Genomic DNA, 24,359 nt, shown 5'->3' with positions numbered 1-24,359 from the left:
ATCATCTCAGTTCACCCTGGACTGAGAGGTTTCCTGGGATGCAGGACTTTGTGTTTCAGACCAAGACAGTCCGGGTAAATGGAGCTGAGTTGGTCCCATTACAACTGTGACTGTGTCCCCAAAGAGCCTGATCCTGTTAACTCAAAATCAGTTCCTCACAAACTTCCAAACCAGCTCAATTCCTATTTTGTTAAAACAATGGATAAACATTCATTTATAATGGAAACCAAAAAAAATTGTATTTAAAAAAAAAACAAAACAAAAAAACAAGCACCAATCTTGGGAGCAGCCATGGATATAATCAACAGTAGGTGGAAACAGCCAGAACATGGAGAGATGTCACAAGAAGGGCAGGCCTGGGGGGTACCTGGGGGAGGGATTAAGGTGTCGCGCCTGATGATGGATGTTTGGGCGAGGGGGGAAGAGGAGGACACTCTGCTGATTGGGGGCACTTTTTTTTTTCCTTTTTTGTTTGAGCTGGGTCTTCCTGGCTGTGCACAGGCTTCCTCTAGTTGCAGTGAGCCGGGGCTACTCTCCAGATGTGATGTGAGAGCTTCTCATTGCAATGGCTTCTCTTGTTGCAGAGCATGGGCTTCTGTAGTTGCAGCACATGGGTGCAGTTGCCTCTCGCATGTGAAATCTTCCTGGACCAGGGATCGAACCCATGTCCCCTTGCATTGGCAGGGGGACACTTTTTTACCCACGCCCCCAGCACTGCCACCACCTCAGTTTGCTCTTCTGTAAAATGGGACTTGAACTAGATTAAGACTCACTCACTCTTTTAGGAGCCAGAACAAGTGGGAGTTGTAGTGTCAGAGCTCTCAAAGAAGGGAAAGTTGGCATCTGATTTCATTATTTTAAGTTGAATTTATAGAGAGAGCTGTTTAATTAAACCAAACCAACACTCCATTATAAAATCAAATATGACACCACAGCCGTGAGCATGCAGTCCCAGGAGGAAGACAGCACTGTCAAATGGGCACTGTCAAAACAAGCAGGTGGCTGTCTCCGAGTTTTCCCATTAATACTTGCCGGCTCCTTGCTCATTTGTCTGTCTGTTGGCATTTCTTTTGCCAACAAGTGGTTATAGGCACCAGAGGTTCCAGAAAAGTTTGTTAGAGAAAATGTAAAATCAAGAATAGAGTGGCCATTAATTTACAAGATTTTTTTTCAGTCAACTGGGGAAAAGCTATGATCTCATCCTGGCAGAGGAAAACCCGAGTCCGACTTTGGAGGTACCACCAGCATTTCAAAGGAGCCTGGCCCAGGACGGATTAGATGGGAGGATAAGTAGAGTGTTTTGCAGCCAAATCCAAGGATGCTCTCCAGCCCCAGCTGCTGTGTGAGTCACCAGGCAGCTGGCCCTGGCAGCACCTTGGGGGCCCCAAGCAGGGACTGGGAGCAACTGTCCTGTCTTCTGGTCCCAATATCAGCTGTTCCCAGCCACAGACACACGCGAACAGAGCTGGCCTCAGCTGAAAGCCTGATGTCAGAGGGAATCAACAGGGAAAACAAGGCTTGCAAGGCAGCTGGGCAGGGGTCCTGTGTTCCCGGGACAGCAGTCAGGGTAGGCACATGTGCCCGTGACAGGTTCCAGGAGCAGCAGAGCCAAGCTGCCAGCTGTCCTCTTGGGGAGGCCACCCCAGCAACTGCAGAGGGGCCAGTAGAACCTTGCAGTGGTCCCAGCCCGGGGGCACACTGTGTGCAGCCTGGAGTTCTAAATCCAGACAGGTGACAAACCAAGGTCAGCAGCTGCAAAGTTGACAGGAGACAGGTGGCCGGGGGCGTTCATCCTTTCAACAGATATTAAATGAATCACTGGTATTCACCAGCTTTATAATACATACTCTCGGTAAAAAATATGAAAAGAATATAGGAGTGTATCAAATCAAGAAGTAGACACCCCTCACTTGCATGACACCTGCAATCCCACCATCCAGAGATAATTATAACCAACACTTGGTGTGTGGTCTTGATTTAGGTTCATCTATAAAACATTTATATATGTACATATAAACACACTGTCTTCTAACCAAAAATAGGATTTTACTTCTCATACTGTTCTGCAACTTGGTTTTTTCACTTAACACCATATCACACTATACATGTGAGCCCATATATATCTATTCATTCTAAGTAAGATTCCATAGTATGAATATAATGAATGAAGATTTCATCTCTTTTCCTATTTTCCCCTCTCACATGGCTGCAATGAACATTCTTGGACATATATCCTTGCACTGGTCAGAGTCTCTACGTTACACAGATCCTGCAGCATCAAAGGATCATGGAGTTGGCACATTAGAATGTTTAATAGATGCCAAATAGCTTCTGAAAACGGGTTACAGCCCCTTCCATAGTGCACAACATTGCCTGGCAAACAGCAGCAACTGTTAACAATTTCGGGTCTCTCAAATCTTTTGAGAAACAAATCACATATACAGACATGCCCATAAGTTCCCAGCCCCACTCCACCTCCACCCTGAAGCCCAAACTGAACTGCTTGGCTAAGGCTCCTTTTTTACAGGAAATCCATTTAAAGCTGTGATGACATCTTTTCTCCCAAGCATCATTAGAGCTCCTGGGGAAAGCTGCTTCAACTCCGGCTGCCTGATTCACACAGGCAGCGCAGAGTCAGGAGGGAGAAAGCTGGGAATCTGCACACAAGGCTCTGCTCTGCTGAGTTAATCTGATTATTTTCTTGTGTGTCCTGCAGGTGATTGAAAATAACTAACCACCAGAAGTCCCCGGGACTGTTTCAGACTTGGAAAGGTCACAGGAGAAAAATAACAATAAAGTGACAACTACTTGAATCACATCTTGGTGAGAGTCTTATTAGCAAACCGTACTCATGTCTAGGGCCCTGAAAGCAAGAAACAGGCTCGGGTCTTTAAGCTGAGCCTACAGGCTCAGCAAGTGGGTGGGGGACGAGGAGGACGAGGATCCTGAAGCCAGGAAGACACAGGCTGGACTCAAGAAGGCCCAAGTCTGGCCATGTCTCTCCACTGGTTAATTGTGTTCCATGGACAAGTGACTTAACCTCCCTCAACACACGGCTCCCACCCCAGTCACTTCTTGGGATGGGGTAGGGGGTTCAAAAGAAGTAAGAGCTGGGGAAATATTTCCCAAAAAGCCACAGTCTCCTTTATATGAGAAACAATAAAAAGTTAAAGCAAAATAAGGGGGAAATGGGTGAAAGAGAGTCCATATTCAACTTTTCTTTTTTTTAAAGAAACACTGCAATAGAGAAAAACTTGATAATTTTTAAAACTTCATTTAGGATTTACAGATTCTAGCTCTTCAGATTCTGGTAGCCTTAAACTGATCTAAGAGAGATGCTGGTTTGTTTGCAGCCAAAATTTCCTATAGATCAGTGGTTCCCCAGTAGGGGTGCATGAGGACGATTTGGCAATAGCTGAAGACACGTTTGGTTGTCAAGACTCAAGAGAGGTGGGTGGAGCCAGGCTGCTCAACATTCCACAGTGCACAGGATGGCCTCACAACAAAGGATTCTCTGGCCCCAGTGTCAGCTGTGCCGAAGCTGAGAAGCCCTGATGTAGAGAAAACACAGGGGTCACAGGCCACAGCCGCTAGCCATGAATGGGTCACGGGCAAAAAGCCCCATAGTGTCCATGGCATTCTGCTCCTCCTCCTCCATCGCGGGTCATTTGGCTCCAACTTGGAAGCTACTAGGACTGCCTGCTGCCCATGGGGAGAGAGCAGACCCTCTACAGGCTACAGAAACCTCCAATGGATGTCAGCCACAGTGGTAGGAAAGTCCAGGCCTTAGCCACAGCCAGAGCTGGAGCAGGAAGGTTTCAGGGTGAACAGTAAGGTAGGGTGAGGGGTCCTGATCTCATTATGTTTTAAAGAAAAGTTTTTTCCGGAGGAAATTAAAGCAGCCAGGGATCTGTTTGTAAATTCCTTTCACTGAAACAGCATTAGCGACCTGTGAAAACACAACCACAGGGAGGCCTGTGAGTTCTCTCCACTGAAGGAAGAGTTCCAAAGCGAGGCTGCGGGGAATGCACACCAAGTCAGAACTTTCGGGGAATGCACACCAAGTCAGAACTTTAAAAGCAACTCTAGGGACTTCCCTGGTGGTCCAGGAGCTAAGACTTCACCTTCCACTGCAGGGGATGCACGTTCGATCCCTGGTCAGGGAGCTAGGATCCCACATGGCTTGTGGCCAAAAAACCAAGACAGAAAACAGAAGCAATGTTGTAACAAATCCAATAAATACTTTAAATATGGTCCACATCAAAAAAATCTTTAAAAAATAAAATAAAACAAAAAATAGCTCTGGCTGCAGCCTTCTTGAGTGTGTGTATATGTATGTGTATGTGTACGCGTGTGCTGGGCAGGGGGTGGAGATAAGGGAACAAGCATCTCAATTATAAGTTTAGAAAGGTCAAAATTCACCATAAAAATAACAAAATAATGCCATTTGCAGCAATATGGATAGACTTAGAGATTGTCATACTGAGTGAAGTCAAACAAAGACAAATACCATAAGTGAAGTTGCTCAGTCGTGTCTGACTCTTTGTGACCCTATGGACAGTAGCCTACCAGGCTTCTCAGTCCATGGAAGTTTTCCAGGCAAGAGTACCCCAGTGGGTTGCCATTTCCTTCTCCAGGGGATCTTCCCGACCCAGGGATTGAACCCGGGTCTCCCGTACTGCAGGCAGACGCTTTATCGTCTGAGCCACCAGGGAAGCCCATATACACACTACTATACTAAAACAGATAACAAATAAGAGCCTACTGTATAGCACAGGGGACTCTACTTAACACTCCGTGATGGCCTATGTGGAAAAAGAATCTAAAGAAGAGTGGATAAATATATGTATAACTGATTCACTTTGCCGTTCACTTGAAATTATTAATAACACAACACTGTAAATCAACTATACTCCAATAAAAGTTTTCTAAAAAGAAAATTCAAAATTCACAAAATTCAAGTCAGATTAAATTAATGAAGAAAAGTTGAGAGAAGAGACGGGCCCAGGAGTCGAGCACATTGCTTAGCCCTGATGGGCCCTCAACTGCCTGTGAGACTTTCTCCTCCACGGCCATGGCTCATGGCGCCCCTGGAGTCCTGCCAGGGGTGGCCCTGCACCTGCTTTTCTCCTCTCCTCTGCTCAGCAAAGCTCAGAGCCAGGGCCTCCCCAGGAGGAAGGAGGAGCCCTCACAGCCCCTTCTCGTGGCACAAAAAACCTGAGCAGAGCAGGAGGGCACCCCACACGTTCTGAGCCCCTTGGAGGAACAACCACCCTGAGTGGGGCATTGTTCATCCATGCTTCGCTATTCTCACTGGGGCCTCCCAAGTCAGGAGATACTAAAGGGATTCCTGATTCTTGAGGGTCAAGAGTGTAGACTACACAGAGGGGCAGAAGGTACAGGCCTGCAACCTGCCATCAGGGGCTGTGCTCGGGTACTGGGCCGTCCCACGCTGGCAATGAGGACTGGCTCCATCAGTGGGGAGTGTGGGAGGCGTCAGCCTGGCACCTCAGAGGCCAGGGAAGGCTGTCTTTGGCATAACGAGCGAATGTCACTGCAGGCAGCGCTGCTGTTCGTTGTTTTAGTCACTTAGTCGTGTCTGACTCTTCCCAACCCCATGGACTGCAGCTTGCCAGGCTCCCCTGTCCATGGGATTCTCCAGGCAAGAATCCTGGAGTGGGCTGCCATGCCCTCCTCCAGGGGACGTTCCTGACCCAGGGACCGAATCCACATCTCCTGCATCGGCAGGTGGATTCTTTAGCACAGAGCCACCAGGGAAGCCCCACTACAGGCAGTCACTTCGTGCATTTGCAGAAGCAAAAGCATCAACCCTCAGGGCAAGCCTTTGGCTTGCAAAAGAAATCTGTGCTCGGGCTTGGGGCCCTGCTCACCCCCACCCTGGGGAGGACACACTGGCCCTCCAGCAGTCTCACCCTGAGGAGGAGGGTCTGAAGGTCCTCACAGTGAGCCCACTGCTCAAAAATGCTGTCCAGGGTCTCGATGTACCAGGAGCCGCTCTTGGGATCCCTCCAGGAGACAAAGCCTGCAGAAGGAGAAAGGCTGAGCTTTGCTGGGGAGCCACCCTCCCCATGCAGGTGGGCCCATCGCTAGACCTTGACTGATGTCCATAGCCCTCCAGAGCCTGCATCTCTGGGCTCTGCATGATCTTATTTCATCCTCGCCACTACCCTGCGACTTTGGTTAGGGTTCTTGTTTTCCCAACAAGGCAGTCTAGGCTTGGAGAAATCAGGTGAGTCTTCCAAGGGATAAGAAAGAAGGAAACAAACATTTGTCACACCTGCTGTGTGCCAGGCACTGGGCTCAGCAGTGGGCCAGACACTTTGTTAAAATCACCATGATGATCCCCAAGGTACAGTTAATATTCCCATTTTAAAGATGAGAAGACTGAGGCAGGGCCAGGACAAGGGTGAGGAGACCAAGGCACACCGAAACAAGGGTGCTTGCCTTCTTCTATTGTGCGTTCTAGGCACCTTGACTGCCTTGTCCTGAGCTGAAGCTCAACTTACTCAGGGTCACAGAGGCAACAAAGTGGCAGAACCAAGACTCACACCCAGGTCTGTCCTTCACAGCACTGCTGCCTCCAGGGCAGACGAGGGGACTTGCCAGCCAGAAGGACAAGGTCTCCGGATCCGCTCACCTGGGAAGGTGGAGTAGGACACCAAGATGTCGCTGGGCGTGGGCAGACTAGACACGGCATCTGGCTCGTCAGTGGAACGTGGGCCTTCCTGGAATGGGGTAGCATCCGTCTCAGGGTTGCTATTGGGGGTCTCATCTTCAGGGGAAGTGGAGGCCACCTCAAACCCATGGTCTTTCTGCTCTGCAGGAAGCGGAAACAGACACAAGTTGTCAGTCAGACACTCAGACCAGAGTTCCCACTTCTGTGCCACCAGCCCTGAGAGGCCTGATTTCCTCTGGAGCCAGAGGCCTAGTGCCAGGCCAACATGAGCAGGAAGCCTAAACAGGAGCTTTACTTTTACTAAAACAAAATTTCTACATGTTCATTCAATAAAGTGGGGGCAAAGGGGGAGCAAGAATGCAGACATTTTAAAAACAGCAAAAGAAACCAGTTAGAAGATATACACACCAAAGAACTGGAAACAGGTGTTCAAACAAGAACTTATGTAGCAACGTTCATCATATTATTCACAGCACACAAAAGGTAGAAACCACTCATGTGTCCAGGGACAGATGAATGGAGGTATAAACATCCAATAGAATATTACTCAAGCTTAAAAAGGGATGAAATACTGCATCATAATACAATGTGGATGGGCCTCCAGAGTAGGCTAAGTGAAAGAAGCCAAATATCAAGGGCCACATGATATCCTATTTATATGAAGTATCCAGAAGAGGCAAATCCAGAGAGAGGAAAGCAGATTAGTTATTGTTAGGAGGGGGAATGGAGTGACTGCTACCAGGTATGGAGCTTCTTTGGGAGGAAGATGAAATGTTCTAGAATTAGATGGTGATGATGTTCCCACAACATCGTGACTGTACTGACAACCACTGAATTGAACAATTTTAAACAGTTAAAATGGCAAATTTTATGTCATTAAAGATCAAGTCACAGGCTTCCCTGCTGGCTCAGCGGTAAAGAATCAGTTTGCCAATGCAGGAGACACAGGTTCAATCCCCGGTCTGGGAAGATCCCACATGCAACTGAGCCCATGCACCATAACTATTGAGCCTGTGCTCTGGAACCCGGGATAACTACTTCATAACTACTGAAGTCCAGACACCCCAGAGCCCAGCTCTGCAACAAGAGAGGCCACCTCAATCAGAAGCCCATGCACCGCAACTAGAGAGTGGCCCCCTGCTCACTGCAACTGGAGAAAGCCTGTGTGCAGCTACGAAGACCCAGCACAGGCAAAAATTAAAAAATAAAACCTCAAGTCACATCAGGGAGTTCCCTGGAGGTCCGGTGGCTGAGTTACCACACTTTCATGGCAGGGGCAAGGGTTCGATCCCTGATCGGGAAACTAAGATCTCACAAGCTATACCACCAAAACAAGAGAAAGAAGGCACCTAAAAAGAGCTTCAGTAAAGACAGGCAGAGGGTGGAGTGGCCCAGAGGCTTCTGGAGCAGGCGGCTGTGACCCAGTCTCCCTTGCAAGAAGGGAGAGCAGTCCTGCAGGGAGAGACGGGCACCTGTCAGGCAGGTCCCAGGGCAGGAGAGCGGGAGGGTTTGTGTGGCTGGATCCACGGTGGTAACAGCAAGGAACGAGGGAGGTCAGGGTTCACGGGACAGAGACAGGACAGATGGCTCTGGAAACCCTACAATAATAACCCCAATGTCGACTGACCTCTCACCTGAAGCTCAGAAACTCGGTGATCTGTCTGTGATCTCACGGCTAATATGCAAGGGACCAGGACTCCAGCCTACATTCTTCTGGCTCTCAACTACCCTGCTGCTTCCCATGGGGCCCCCCAAGCCTGCACGGGGGGCTTCTTAGATCTGCGAAAACTGGACTGCTATCCCAGGTCACTGCTTCCAGTTGTCTTCTTGACCAAGATTCTGGAATCCACCCTGGGTTCCGGGAATGACTTGAAGTGGCATGGGGAAGGGCACCTGGGATGGAAGGGTGGGGCTGTGGCTGGGTCCGCCCAGGGCAGCAGGGTGCAGGGGGGGAGGGGGCACTTCAGTGAGGGGGATGCCACAGGTAGGGCTGAAGGCAATGGGGCGGGCAGAGGGGCTGCCTCTGAAAATGGAGCAGAGACCATGGGCTCTGGGAGGGGAGGATGGGGGTCAGAGGAAGACGGGGGCCAGACAGGGGATACCGGCTGTGTCTCAAATGACGCATCATCCTCCTACAAATCTGAGGGGGAAGACCTTACCTACGGGTTATGCAGGTAAGGCACTGCTTTCTTCTTAAGGAGCCTCACTGATTCAAAACTCCTGTGAGGAAGCCAGACTTCCCATGAGAATGAACACAGTGGGACGAGGAGCCACTCCCTCAGGACATAAAATCCACAACCACTGTCGTCCATGACTCTTCTTTTCTGGCCTCTCAGCATGACCTCCAAAGTTCTGGAGGGGTCACCCCCAAATCTCAGGCCCCTCCGCTCTGGCCAAGTTCATCACATGGCTTACTCACTGACATTTCATACCAGAGTTGCTGACTCTGAGTTCCGTTCTTCCACCTTGGTGCCCACGCTCTCTCTTAATGAAGGGGCAGATGACATTTAGAAGATTTTTAAACTGTTTTAAACTGCAACAACAGCGAATCTTAAAATAGACACACAAGTCACCAAAACCCAGGGCAGACCAGTTCAGAGACATGTAACAGCAGGACACCTCACCAGACACTGGCAGAGATCCGCAGCCTTTGGGTATTTCTTGTCTCAGCTGATGGTGGCGCCCTCACGTGGCAACAGCGTTAAACACATGATCCCGCGGCATTAAAACAGGAGGCGAAGCAGGGACCCAAATTTCAAAGGTGGCACCTTAACTACTGCTTTCCAGCTCTGGAGTTCTCCTGTTCCCAGTTAATTGTTTGGTTTAGTTTTTATTGGTGGGAATCTACATTACTTCAGATTTTGCTCACAGATATTTTTATATGGTTTTATTTCTAAGTCAAACAATTAGAATGCACAAAAGATGCAAGCATACTACGGGCTTTGTGTCAGGCAGGGGCCCAGCTGTAGGGCAGGTAGGACTACCCTGCCCTCAGAGGGCTGACCAAGGGATGAGGCCATCTCAATACTAGGAGAAAGTGCTAAGACAAGGGGCTACAGGAGAACAAGGGCCAGAGAACCCTGACTCTGTGCAAGGAAGGGGATATTCAGGGAAGACTTCCTGAAAGCAGTGACAATAAATTGTAACCAAAAGGATGGATGATTAAGAGTTGGCCAGGAGATAAGGCAGAGGCATGGCACATAGGAAGGCTGAAGAGTAAGCCAGAGCACCTTGAGCAGTGCTGGGGTGGGCACAGCATGCCAGGCAGGGGAGGCAAAGAGGTCAGGGCCAGCTCACCTGGAGATGACCTCATGTCCCAAGGACACACAATGTTCTTCTCTCTTCCCTCTTTTATTTTACAAGAAAACCAGGTAACGGTGAAGTAGGGCTCAGGTTTAAAATCAGGACATATAGCAAAGCTACAAACAATCTAAATAATCCTTAAAAATTACTGACTCCCTAATACCTAAGCCTTTGAGAATTCCAACAGTTAATCCAGCAGCAGCTTCCCTTTCTCTGTAACAGTGGGAGGGAGGCAGGTTAATGGAGGTCAGGAGAATGACAGGAGGTAAGGAAAATGAAAGAAGTTTCCTCTTTCCTCTGTGTTGTTTGTTTTCGCCAAGTCTGAGGTTGAAGTGGCCTCAGTTGAATGATCCCCTGATGCTATAGCATCATGAGATGCAAACCTCTAAAAGTTAGACAGGGTTCAGGCTACTCCAACTAGATGGAGGTGCCACTTTGGGACAGCAGTGACCATGTTTGGGAGCCCCTGGATGCCTGGATCGACCTCTACTTTCCCACTAGCCTCATCGGCAGCGACGCTGAGGACTGGCTTACCTCCACCACAGGCCTGGATGAAGAAGAGCTTGGGCTTCCCTCCCAAGCTGGGGCAGCCAGTACCATTGAAAGTGTTCACAATTCTCTCAACGGACACGGGACATCCGTCTGTGCCATAAACAGCCCCTGGGAACTGGCGGTGGCTGGCCTAGAAGACCAAGAACTCTGGTGACAAACCCAAGAAGTTACGGTAGGAATCCAATGGCCTGTTTGTGCAGAGGCTTTGTGGGGACCAAGCATTTAGAAGGTTCCATCAGGGGCACAAGGCTGAGTGAAACACAGCAGGTTGGTCCTGGGCAGCCTCAATTCCAAGGGTCTCAAACTCACATGCCTATGTGCACCAGATAGCCTAACTCAAGAACACTGGCCAGCTTCCTCTAGACTGGTTGTTCTCAAAGTGTGGTCCCTGGACCAGCAGCATCAGCATCACCTGGAAACTTACAAGACATGCAAATTTTCCCAAATCAGAAACCTGGGTAGTGGGTACCAGAAATCTAGCCCTTCAGGTACCTCTGTTACAGCTAAACTGAGAATGACTATGCTAGAACAATTCCTCTTAAACTTTGTGTTTACAAGGGTCTTGTTAAGGTACAGGCTCTGAATGAGAACCTACATTCTCCTGAGCTGCCAGGCGATGCCCATGCTGCCGTCCAGAGGCCACACTGTGAATGAAAGGACCAAAGGGGTGGCCCCAGCCCAGCCACAGGCCAGAATTTTGCTCTTTGAGGATAAGGGCCTGATGGGTCAGACCTTTGTGGTTTTTCAGGACAAGCTGAAGATCATGCCTTCCGTGCTACAGTCGCCAGTTTTGAAAACACTGTACGGTCCACTGGGGTTGTTACCTCTGCTCTGTCCAGCCCTTCAACTCAAAAGATGAGGAAACTGAGGCCCAGAAAGGGGGAGAGTCTTGGCCACCACGACCCAGCACATTAGTGGTCAAGGCCAGAGTGGGTCCCAGCGTCCCAAACTCATAGCCAGCACCAAAGGGCCCGGAACAACATCCAGTAGGACCAAGACAGGAGCTGGAAGCTCTTGTAAGCTGTGCCCGGCTCACAACAAAATCCAGCTTACCTCTTCCTGCCTCTCCCAGATGGTTTCTCCCAGGGTCGCAGCCCTCCCACCCAGGAGGAGCACCCAACCCCTCAGAGGGCCAAGTGGCTTCTGAGAAAACAGCAGGAGGTGGACAGGGCCCTGTGGCTCTTCCCACAAAGGCCAGGGGGTCTTGGACACAGGAAGGGACGAGGCTCCTGCAGGGCCTCTCGGGGCAGCCTTCCTGGGCGCCTGCTAGAGAAGGTGAGGCCACCAACCTGACAGCCGTGAGAGAGGATGACCACCACGCAGCAGTCCAGAGCGCCGTGGTCCCGCCGCGCCAGCTGCATCAAAGCCTGGACCATTTGCTACAAGAGAGGGCCGGGGGTGAGCCCGACCACTGATGGACCAGGTCCTCATCCTCGGCCAGTCCCCTGCTCCCAGGGCCAGTCGTGAAGTAAGGACAGTCACAGTGATCACAGGAGAAGACAGGGGAAGAGATGCTGGGCACTCTGTCTACTCCTACAATGTCCCTGGTGGCTCAGACGGTAAAGAATCTCCCTGCAATACAGGAGACCTGGATTCGACCTCTGGGTCGGGAAGACCCTGGAGGAGGAAATGGCAACCCACTCCAGCACTCTTGCCTGGAGAATTCCATGGGCAGAGGAGCCTGGTGGGCTACAGTCCATGGAGTCACAAAGAGTCAGACATGACTGAGCGACTAACACTTACCTAACCCAACTGTAGGACATGAGCATGGGTCTCGATTTATAGATAGAGAAGCTCAGGGTCGGGAGTCACACTGGGAGTTGGGGAGTCAGTCCTCAACCCGGGTCTCTGAGTCTGGAGCTTTCGCTGGTAACCACTTAGCCACACTGCCTCTTGCGGTCCTACAGACTGAAGGGCTCGTCTTGGCGAGTCGCTGGCTTTCAGGGGCCCTCTTTAGGACACTACCCCATGAGCCCCCGTTTCTGTCCGTGCATAGGGCCCGTACCTTGGCAGTCAGGTCACATTTCACCTCCACCGCAAACTGCAGCAGGTGGAAGCGTCGCTGCATCCTCTCACAGTCGATGTTGGAGCCCGTGCGGGTCATGAGCCCCGACTCGCGGCAGAAGTTCACGTTGTTGATGATCAGGCAGTGGCCGCAGGGGTCTGCGTTCAGGACATAGGCCTGCCCAAGCAGAGGGACCAGCATAAACCAGGGTCTCGCTGCACTCCTCGGGAGAGAAGGCGACCCCCTGGGTCTCACCCATGGGGAGGGCAGTCTGGAGAGATGGGACAGAGCCTGCAGTCTGCCTCCCTCTGAAGCAGGTGTCTGGCATCCACACCACACACACGCAGCTGTGTGATGGATGATCAGCTAAACCTGCGACAGAAGATTAGCTCCCCTCAGAGTACTCAGGATGGAACCGCTAGCTGAGAAATCCAGCTCCCCTAGACACTGACCCCCAAAGGACCAACAGGTCGCCTAGTCCTGGAGAGTACTGACAATCACGTGATCAGCTCTGCTGGCAGACTCCTGCCCAAGTCACCCTTGGAGAGTCTGAGGCCACTTCCTCTCAAGGTTCAATGTTTCTCTAGTAATTCTGGGGTTTTTTTGCTGTTCCTGGTGGCTCAGAGGTTAAAGCGTCTGCCTGCAGTGTGGGAGACCTGGGTTCCATCCCCAGGTGGGGAAGATCCCCTGGAGAAGGAAATGGCAACCCACTCCAGTATTCTTGCCTGAAGAATCCCATGGATGGAGGAGCCTGGTGGACTACAGTCCCCAGGGTTGCAAAGATTCGGACACAACTAAGCGGCTTCACTCACTCACACTCACAATATTTACACGTATATATTTCTTTGTGTAACTAGTCTCACTAGGCTGATGGCTCCACGAGGGCTAGAAACTTGAGTGGTTGGTTCCCAGGTGTCCTAGCGCAAAGTCCAGGCTGACACAGGGAAGTCACACAATAAATACTGTGACTGAGACAGGGAGTGACTTGGTCCAGGATAGGTGCCACAGCCGATTCTCACACTGACCCCTACTTAGATCTAACCCAACTTCACAAATGAGGAAAGAGCAGGGTTAGAGAATCTGCTTCAGGACAGCTGTACCAGGGTCAGGGTGCTATAGGGGGTTCAGGACTGAGCTGGGCTGAGCTCCTGGGGCTCCTGACACAGCTGCAGGAAGGACCTGAGAAGCAGAGAGCGGAAGAGCCGAAAGCCAACACAATCGGCCCCAAATGACATGAAGACTCACCAGATCAGCATTTCCCTTGGCTCTGTCCTGAGGACCTGGAGAGAGAAAGAGGGAAAACGTGAATGTCAGGGTCCAACAGGGAAGGGACAAGGGACCCTGTGAGGACACCTCCCACAGAAACGTAGAAACGCAGAAGAGCAGGAACGCAGGAACTCCCGGGGACTGCTGGTGAAGTCAAGTGGCACAGCCACCTTGGGGAACTATTCAGAAGTTTCCAGGGCTTTCCCTGGTGGTACAGTGGATAAGGATCCACTTGCCAATGCAAGGGACACAGGTTTGACCCCTGGGATGCACCACAATGACTGACGACTGTGCACCTAGAGCCCTGCTTCGCAACAAGAGCAGCCCCTGCAATGAGAAGCCCGTGCTCCACAAGAGCAGCCCCTGCTCGCCTCGACTAGAGAAAGGCCACGCACAGCAGCGAAGACCCAGCACAGCCAAAAATAAATATAGTTTTTTAAGACTTTTTTTTTTTTTAAATAGAAGTTTCCAATAACGTTGAACACACACCTACTCTCCGACCAGCAACTCTACTCCCAGGTACAGAGCCAAGAGAAATGAGCACAGTGAGCACCAAACAACTTGGCCATGAATGATCATCAAAGCCTTATTCATACTCCCCGAACTAGAAACAACCCAAACATCCACCAGCAAGTGGATGGGTAAGCCAACTGTGACACAACTATACAAAGGGACACGACAGAGCTTAAAAAGGAAGGAGGTACGTGCAACACCATGGATAACTGCAAAAACACCATTCCAAGTTTTTAAACAGCCAGCAGAGTGCGTACGGTGTGATTCTATTTACGAGAAATTCTAGAACAGAGAGACATGGGGAAGCTCCAGGTCTGTTCCCTCTCTGTGGAATCCAAGGAGGCCAGCACGCAGCAAACTGAAAGTGAAAGTGAAAGCCGCTCAGTCGTGTCCGACCGTGTAACCCCATGGTCTATACAGTCCATGGAATTCCAGCACACACCAAATAGCTGAAGGTCCTCACCAAATAGCTGAATAATGAATAAAGGAGTAAAGGTGTTATTTTTCTTTCAGTATCAAAAGAGTCTTCATTTCAATTAGCAAGAAGTCAACTGACCACCAACCTACAACGTTATGGGACTTTTTCTTTTTTAAATAAATAGACATTGACCATCACCCAGTCATGCCAGAGACTATACTCATGATCCAACCATGGTGCCATGCATCGCTCAGAGCGGGCCTGGACCTTGTTAGGAGCTATTCTTTTGCCAGTTCAAAAGTCATGCCATAAATGGTTTTACCTAGCCTGAAGATTCCCATTAGACCACAGACTTATTTCTTAAACAACTGCTCATTTCCAAAATTCCACTGCACTCCCCAAAATACCATTATCTACTACTGGAAATACCATTTTCAGTATTAGAAAATGCCAATACTGAATATTACAAATGTCAATACTACAAATACCAATATTACTGAATATACCATTATCTACTACATATCCAGACGTGAGAATTGGACCATAAAGCAGGCTGAGCACTGAAGAACTGACGCTTTTGAATTATGGTGTTGGAGAAGACCCTTGAGAGTCTCTTGGACTGCAAGGAGATCAAACCACTCAATCCTAAAGGAAATAAACTCTGAATATTCATTGGAAGGACTGATGCTAAAGCTGAAGCTCCAATACTCTGGCCACCTGATGCAAAGAGCCAACTCAATGGAAAAGACCCTGACACTGGGAAAGATTGAGGGCAAAAGGAGAGGAGGCAGAAGAGGATGAAATTAGATACTGACTCAATGGACATGAACCTGAGCAAACTTGGGGAGATAGTGAAGGACAGGGGAGCCTCGTGTGCTGCAGTCCATGGAGTCACAAAGAGTCGGACATGACTTAGCAACTGAACAACAGCGGCAACTACTGCTGAAGAATGTGTTTATTTCTTGAACTGGCAGTAATGATCCACAAAGTGAGAGAGTAACACCATCAAAACGGCAGAATAAGAGTTTTCTACCATCTTCATTCTCCCAAAGAACACTGATTTTTGACAATCACCCACAGATAAGAATGCCTTTGTGAAAGTCCAAGAGTCTAGCAGAGAAGCTGCAGTATACCGTTGGTGCAAAATTCTAATTACATAGGACACATTGAAGAATAAAGACTAGAGGAGATTACTCCTTCTTCAAATTCAAAGACAGCAACACAAGACTTTGAGGAATATGAAAAATTAAGGAAACAAGATACCACCAAAAACACACAATGGAAATCTATGATTTGCCCAATAAAGAATTCAAAATTGTTGTTTTAAGGAAGCTAAGTGAGCTATAAGAAAACACAGAAAGAATATATATACCCAGAAGTGGAACTGCTGGATCATACAGTATTACTATTTTTTTTTCAAGTATTAGGGCTTCCCAGGTGGCTCAGATGGCAAAGAATCCACCTACAACGCGGGAGACCTGGCTTCAGTCCCTGGGTTGGGAAGATCCCTAAAGAAGGGAATGGCTACCCACTCTGGTATTCTGGCCTGGAAAATTCCACGGACTGTATGGTCAATGGGGTCACAAAGAGTTGGACACGACTGAGCGACTTTCACTTTCACTTTCATACCTGAAAGGTGCTGAGCAAGTAAATCTTAAATGTTCTCACCACATATACAAAAAAAAGTGTTAATTATGTGAGTTGATGGATGTGCTAACTAGCCTTAGTGTGGTCATTTTCCCATAATACACCCAAGTATCGAATCATCACCTTAAACTTACACAGTGTGTTATACATCAATTATATCTCAATGAAGATGGAAAAGTTTTTTTTCAATTTTTACCTAAAAAAAAAAAAATCTACAGAGCAAAGTGATTGCTCTTGAGAGGTCCACAGGCCACAGCAACACGTAGGTGGAGTAACCTGACAAAGGCACCAGAAGAAAGAGGTAGGGAGGGAGGTCCCCAGTGGTTGACAAGAGTTCATTCCAGGAAGATCCCACATGCCTCGGGGCAACTAAGCCCATACTGAACCTCGAACCCTAGGGCCCATGCTCTGCAACAAGAGAGGTCACTGCAATAAGAAGAGTAGGCCTCACTTGCTGCAACTAGAGAAAGCCCGAGTACAGCAAGACCCAGCACAGCCAAATAAATAATTTTTAAAAAAAGAAAGAAAAGAGGTAAGGAACGCTCCAGGCAGCAGTCACTGCACTAACAAAGGCAGGGAGGGGTTCTAGTCCCACACGGAGGATAAAGAAGTCAGATATAACATGCATGAAACCCACTTCTCGCAAAATGACAGCTTTCAAGGGGACAAGAAGCACGTATGGGCAAGTGTGTGTGCCAAAGAATCAGTCAGCCTGAGCATCACTGAGCACATGCCCACGGCTCCCGCAGAGAGAGAAGGTGGGAGACACACCCCCTCTGCTGCCTAAGGGAAGAAAGGGTAGATGTCCTAGTGCTGGGCCTAGGCAACACAAATCACACACGGAGGACTTCCCTGGTCATCCAGTGGCTGAGATTCCAAGCTCCCAATGCAAAGGGCCTAGGTTCGATCCCTGGTTGGGGAACTTGATCCCATGTGACACAACTAAAGATCCCACATGCCACACTCAGTAAAGTTAACCTTTGCTACTAATATTATTATCAGCATCCAGACCATGGCAGTGGCCAACTGGGCAACCATGAAATAGAAAGTGCTGGGTCTCCACATGCTGCCATGGAAACAAAGCCCTAAGGAAAAACCACATGAGCAGCAACAAGAGAATGGTTAAATAAACTGTGGACGATTCAGAATAAGAACTACCTCGCAATGAAACAGAATTAACTTCTGTTACACACAACAGCATGAGTGAATTTCACAAATATAATGATGGCAAGAGAAGCCAGACTCAAAGAGTACATAGGATTTCATTTTCACTGAAGTTCAAGGACAAGCAAAAGGGATCTGGGGCAACAGAGATCAAAATAGTGATTCCTTTGGAAGGGGGAAGAATGGGAATAGACTGGAAAGAAGTACAAGAGAGTCTTAAAGGACACCAGAATGCTCCATATGGTAATAATCTGGAGTGTGGTTATCTGTGTGTTGCTGTTAAGTTGCTAAGTCATGTCCAGCTTTTTGCAGTCTCATGGACTGCAACCCGCCAGGCTTCTCCATCCATGGGATCTCCCAGGCAAGAACACTGGAGTTGCCATTCCCTTCTCTAGGGGATCTTCCCCACGCAGGGATCAAATCCACGCCTCCTGCAGTGGCAGGTGGATTTTTTACTGCTGAGCCACCAGGGAAGCCCAACTGGGCAACCATCCAGCTGCAGTCTTTGGATTTATGTATTTTACTGGATGTAGTTTTGTGACCATAGGCAATTATTTCACCTCCCTGAGTCTTGGGTTCCTCATCAACAAGAATGGGTCTAATGATGCCCTGCCTCGCAGGGTTGTTGTGAGGAGAGGAGATAAGGGTATGTACAGCGCCCACTTGAGACAGACTCTAAGAGACGCCTCCTTCATGCCCCCAAGCCTGCACTAGTCCACTCGACTCACCTGGACCCAAAGGCAAATCACAAACACTAGATTAATCTGGAAACACTGATCAAAACCCATGACATGAAAACCAGACTTCAACACATGCTTTTCAGAGGAGGGGCTCTCCTGAACCCCTATCAGAATATTCCACCCATCCCCTATGAGTACTCAGAAAGACAACACCAAAATTAAGTTTTGAAGCTCACGCTACCCAGCTATACCACTGGTCACTTGTCAATGATCGCTTGGTACACCCACCCACCACTCCCTCTTGGTACTCACAGACATCAGTGAATCCTCCAGAACCAATGTTCCCTGGCCTGGGTACCTCTGGTCTGAGAACCTCAGGCCTGAGCTTGGCTGGCCAGAGTTCCTCTGGCCCCAGCACCACTGGAGCGAGTTTTCCTTGGCTCGGCTTTGATGGGTCCTGCTTCATCACTCTCAGCTCCTCTGGTTTGAGGCCCTCTGGTCCGAGCACCACCGGCTTAAGATCCAGGGGTCTGATGGCCTCCACATCCTGTTTTGCTGCTTGTCTGCTGGTCTTCAATAATGAAGCCAGAGTGTCCTGGCCTGTGTCCTCCAAGCAGGAGATGAACAAAGGAAGGGCCTGACTCCCTCGAGTCTCTAGATCTAGGATCAGCTGCCTGGCCTGATCGCGCCGAGATCCTGAGCCTGCCCTCTGTTTGGAAAGAAAGACATGTCACTATTATCCACACACTTTGCTGTGATTCTCATCCTGACTCCCCAGTTCCCATCTACCTAAGTCTAAACAATCAGGCACATGGGCAAAAATTGAGCCTGAGGTTACTCTGAGCATAGGCCACCTGCCAGTCTTCATTTATCTATTCAATCTCTATGTCGGGGATGTCTACTGTGTGCCCAGAATGGGCCAAGCGCTGAAAATGCAGGAGAGAACAGTCTGTCTTCATGGAGTGACTTCTAGTGGAGGATGTAAACAGGAGTTTCCCTGGTTGTCCAGTGGTTAGGAGTCTGCCTGCCAATGCAGGGGACACAGGTTCAATCCCTGGTCCAAGAACTAAGATCCCACATGCCACGGGGCAACTGAGCCCGTGTGCCACAGTTACTGAAGCCCACCTGCCCTAGAGCCTGTGCTCCACCACGAGAGAAGCCACCGCAATGAGAAGCCCATGCACCGCAACTGGAGAGTAGCCCCCACTTGCCACAGCTAGAAAAAGTCCATGCATAACAACAAGAAGCCCATGAACTGCAGGGCTCTCAGCCCATGAGACCCAGTGCAGCCAAAAACAAAAACTGAAAAATAATGGGGAAAGAAAAAACAAAAAGACAATGACACAGCAAAGACAGAAATGCCAGAAGGGAAACCACATGGGGCTGGAAGGGCACAGGTGCACTCAACCCAGACTTGAGAAATCAGGGAAGCCTCCAGGAGGGGCTAGCTTGCCTGAGCCCCCAGAACATCAAGAAAGGAATAGTGAATTCAGAGAAATGGGAGATTAAGTTGGGTGGGAGAGAGATCTTTGCACAGTCATGCCAAGAAAGCTGTGAGAGCTACTTAAGAAAGAAGTGACAGTGTCCAATCTGCCTTTTGAAAAACTCGTCCTGGGGGCAAAGTGGACAATGGCAGGGTGTGGCCACAGCCACGTTAGGTAGTGGCAAAGACTTGCAGCTGGAATGGAGAAAAGTCAGAGGACAGACAACAGAAATAAGGAGGGGAAATCCACAGACTCGGGCATTGATTGGGTGGACTGTGAAGCTGCAGGAGTGGTCGAGGTTGACAAGTGTCGGGATGGTGAGATCAGAGGAGACAGGGAGCAGGAGGAAGATGCTGGTTATCTGCTGGTTCTCTTTTGAGGCCCATCTCTGGGCAAGTTCCACAGGGATAAGACACTACCCTGTTCGCAAATATCCTACAGCAGTGTGATCCAAGAGAACTTTTCATGACAATGGAAATCTTTATCTGAGCTGTCCAAAAGAGCAGCCATTAGCCACATGTAGCTACTGAGCACTTGGGTCACGTGACTAAGGAACTGCCTTTTCTGGGTTCAATTTTAATTACTTCATATTTACATTTAAATAGCCACATGTGACTAATAGACACTACACTGAATAGCACGTGCTTCAGTCAAGTCCAGCTCTTTGCAACCCTATGGACTATAGCCTGCCATGAGATTTTTCAGGCAAGAATACTGGAGTGGGTTGCCATTTCCTTCTCCAGGGGGTCTTCTTGATCCAGGGATTGAACCTGTGTCTCTTATGTCTCCTGCACTGGCAGGTCATTTCTTTACCACTGGCCCCACCTGGGAAGCTCCCTGAATAGCACATATTTGTACTATCACTGAGATGATTAATTTTCACTAGCGAAAGTTGGCTACATGCCTACTTTTCTACAAGTAAGTCATGGGTTTTGATCTCTCGCAATGTTTACAAACACTCACAGACACGTGTTAAATGCATCATTTCGTTTAGTCCTCCTCAACAACCTTGTAAAGAGGTTAAATTACAATTACCCCCACCTTAAGGATGAAGGAAACTGAGTCTAAGAAAGTTGCTGCAACTTGCTAATATGTAATATGTCACAGAGCCAGGATGACAGCCCAGATCCACGTGGTTCTGCCATACTAGGAGTGGTAAAATGGTGGCCCATTATTCCTAACACATTCTTTAAAAATTCTGAATTTGTTGCTAACATTTATTTTTAATTTTATATTGGAGTATATTTGATAATAATGTCTTAGTTTCAGATGTACAACAAAGTGATTCAGTTATACAAATATCTATTCTTTTTCATATACCAGACCACCTTACCTGCCTCCTGAGAAACCTGTAGGCAACAGTTAGAACCAGACATACAACAACAGAACTGGTTCAAAATTGGGAAAGGAGTACATCAAGTTTATATGGTCACCCTGCTTATTTAAATTCTAAAAAGAGTACATCATGTGAAATGCCAGGCTGGATGAAGCACAAGCTGGAATCAAGAGTGAAAGGAGAAATTTCAACAACCTCAAATATGTAGATGATACCACTCTAATGGCATAAAGTGAAGAGGACTAAAGAGCCTCTTGATGAAGGTGAAAGAGGAGAGTGAAAAAGCTAGCTTAAAACTCAGCATTCAAAAAACTAAGATCATTGCATCCAGTTCCATCACTTCATGGCAAACAGATGGGGAAAAAATAGAAACAGTGGCAGATTTTATTTTCTTGGACTCCAAAATCACTATGGACAGTGACTGTAGCCATGAAATTAAAAGATGCTTACTCCTTGGGAAAAAAAAGCTATGACAAACCTGGATAGCATATTAAAAAGCAGAGGTCTATATAGTCAAAGCTATGGTTTTTCCAGTAGTCATGTACGGATGTGAGAGCTGGACCACAAAGAAGGCTGAGTGCTGAAGAATTGATGCTTTCAAACTGTGTTGCTGGAGAAGACTCTTGAGAGTCCCTTGGACTGCAAAGAGATCAAACCAGTCAATCCTAAAGGAAATCAACCATGAATATTCATTGGAAGGACTGACACTGAAGCTGAAACTCCAATACTGTGACCACCTGATGCAAAGAGCCAGCTCATTGGAAAAGATCCTGATGCTGGGAAAGATTGAAGGCAGGAGGAGAAGGGAGTGACAGAGGATGAGATGGTCGGATGGCATCACTGACTCAATGGACATGGGTTTGAACAAACTCTGGGAGATAGCGAAGGACAGGAAAGCCTGGGGTGCTGTAGTCCATGGGGTCACAAAGAGTCAGGCACAACTTAGCAACTGAACAATAACAATTCTTTTTCAAATTGGTTTTCCCTTTATATTATCACAGATTATTGAGCAGAGTTCCCTGTGCTATTTTTGCTAACATGTAAAATCAGGAAACAGGAATTCCCTGGTGATCCAGTGGTTAAGATTCCTCACTTTCACTGAAAGGGCCTGGGTTCAATCCCTGGTCAGGGAACTAAGATCCTGCAAGCCTCAGGGCGTGGCCAAAAAAAACAAAATAATTTCCCACTTGAAATGGCAACCCACTCCAGTATTCTTGCCTAGAGAATCCCACGGACAGAGAAGCCTGGGCTACAGGCCATGGGGTTGCAAAGTGACAGACATGACTGAGCGACTAACACTTTCACTTTTCTCAGTACAAAGATCTGGCAACACTGGGCCAGCATTCTTGTATGATCAGACGCAGCTGGTGTCGGAGGGCAGGGCAGAGGCTGCCCATTCTAGTGCCCACCTATTGTGCCTCCAAGGATATTCAAGTTTATCACTCCTGTGAATGTTCCTGGTAGCAAGCATAAGGCCTCAAATTATTTCCACTCCTTAGTACACAGCAGAACCCACTCCAGCGTTCTTGCCTGGAGAATCCCAGGGACGGGGGAGCCTGGTGGGCTGCCGTCTACGGGGTCACACAGAGTCGGACACGACTGACGTGACTTAGCAGCAGTACACAGCAGATGCTCCTAAGACTTCTCTTAATATTATACATTGGTGACTTCCCATATGATATTTGTCCTATTAAAGACTTCCTCAGTGGTCAGGCCAAGTTCCTGGATGATGCAGAAACTGGCCTGCAAGCAGCCTACAGGGCGCTATGCAAGAGCCTCTAGGAAGTCACACATTCCCACTGTATCTCCTGGTAAGAAATACATCCTGTTCCCTCCTGACCTCACAGGCCTGTGATGAGGGTCAAATAAGACGAAGATATGACAGTGCTTTTAATGAGAACCTCAGGGACTTTCCTGGTGGTCCAGTGGTTAGGGATCCACCTGCCAATGCTGGGGACATGGGTTTGATTCCTGGTCTGGGAGGATCCCACATGCTGCAGGGCAAGTGGACCCACGTTCTGCAACTACACAGCCAGCAGTCTAGAGCCCCTGAGCTGCAACTAGAGAAGCCACTGAAATGAGAAGCCCACCCACTGCAGCTAGAGAGTAGGCCCACTTGCCACAACTAGAGAGAGCCTGTGCATAGTAACAAGGACCCAGAACAGCCAAAAATAAATGCTTTTAAAGAGAACCTCAAATGTTTGCTTTTATTATTCTCTTCACTATCTGCAGGAGGCCCCTCATCTCCAAACCCCTTAAAAGACACATAACACAAGAGGGGCTGGCCAAGGAGGACAGGGCAAAGACAGGCACCATCTGATGTGTCCTCATTCTGTGCCTGAAGCTTTTCTGTTTCACAACCCTTATCTCTTTTAACCCTCACGGCAGTAGGACTTTTTTTCCCATTTCACAGCATGGGAAACTGAGGCTCAAAGAGGATACAGTGCCAGGCAGTCAGACCTCCCTAGTGGGTTCTCTGAACCTCCACCCTCGTGCATGCTCAGGAGCTCAGTCATGTCTAACTCTTTGGGAACCCCATGGACTGTAGCCCACCAGGCTCCTAGTCCACGTGATTTCCCAGGCAAGAATACTGGGGTGGGTTGCCATTTCCTTCTTTAGGGGCTCTTCCCCACCCCGGGATCAAATCCATGTCTCCTACCTTGCAGGTGGATTCTTTACCACTGAGCCACCTGAGAAGCCAGAACCTCCACCCCAGAGGAGGAAAAAGCAGGTATGCCTCTAGACAGGCATCCAGCACTGCCGCAGCTCACGGGTGTACTCTGCTCGTCCAAGGCGTGTAATCGCGTTAGCAAACCCTCAAAAAGGTGTTTGGGGGTTGTTTGGTTCCTCTGGGAAACTTAGCAGGCTCGACGCCCTGGGGGGAAACGGGGTTCCCTCACGATGGTTCCCCAAAGGGAAGGGGTACTGTGTGGCACAGACCGAGGGGGACGCGACGGGGGAAGGCGAGGGCGGGAGCCGGGCCATTAAGTCACGATGTGGCTTCAGCAACCCTCTCCGCGCGGCCTCGCAGTTCCCAACTGTGGCCTGAAGTCTTCGCTGCGCGGGAAGCTGGGGACCGTACCTGAATGTCCTCGATCATGTCGGGAGTGAAGAGCTCGCGGCTCAGCAGGGCGTCCCAAAGCGAGGCAACCTGCAGCTCACCGACCAGCGGCAACCGGTACCGCCGCAGGAGCAGCCGGTCAGCCTCGTCCATGGCGGACAGACGGCAGGGACCCCCGTCGCCTCTGTCCGCTTCCGGGCTTCGGCCGCCGCGCCCCGCCCTCTCCCCAGGAC

General features: G+C 49.0%; 2 protein-coding genes across 2 annotated transcripts in view; one reads left to right on the top strand and one right to left on the bottom strand.

Annotated features, from left to right (window-relative positions):
* LOC102174414 (chymotrypsin-like elastase family member 2A) overlaps window positions 1–2,818 on the top strand; it is a 17,793-nt gene extending 14,975 nt beyond the window's left edge. Inside the window, exon 8 of the mRNA XM_018060593.1 lies at window positions 2,717–2,818. Within this exon, the coding sequence (XP_017916082.1) occupies window positions 2,717–2,734 (18 nt within the window). The 3' untranslated portion in view covers window positions 2,735–2,818. The remainder of the gene's footprint in view (window positions 1–2,716) is intronic.
* Window positions 227–24,359, bottom strand: CASP9 (caspase 9). The gene is made up of 9 exons (XM_005690814.3): window positions 24,148–24,359; window positions 18,558–18,954; window positions 13,803–13,837; window positions 12,558–12,734; window positions 11,842–11,931; window positions 10,535–10,682; window positions 6,659–6,838; window positions 5,934–6,043; window positions 227–3,949 (listed from the first exon to the last, which is right to left on the bottom strand). The coding sequence occupies exons 1-9, from the start codon at window positions 24,277–24,279 to the stop codon at window positions 3,860–3,862; spliced, it is 1,359 nt and encodes a 452-aa protein (XP_005690871.2). The 5' UTR covers window positions 24,280–24,359; the 3' UTR covers window positions 227–3,859.

Source organism: Capra hircus, chromosome 16 (assembly GCF_001704415.2).
Source record: "Capra hircus breed San Clemente chromosome 16, ASM170441v1, whole genome shotgun sequence".
Taxonomy (NCBI): Eukaryota; Metazoa; Chordata; class Mammalia; order Artiodactyla; family Bovidae; genus Capra; species Capra hircus.
The sequence above is the reverse complement of the archived record's forward strand: the minus strand, read 5'-3'. Positions and strand labels throughout refer to the sequence as shown.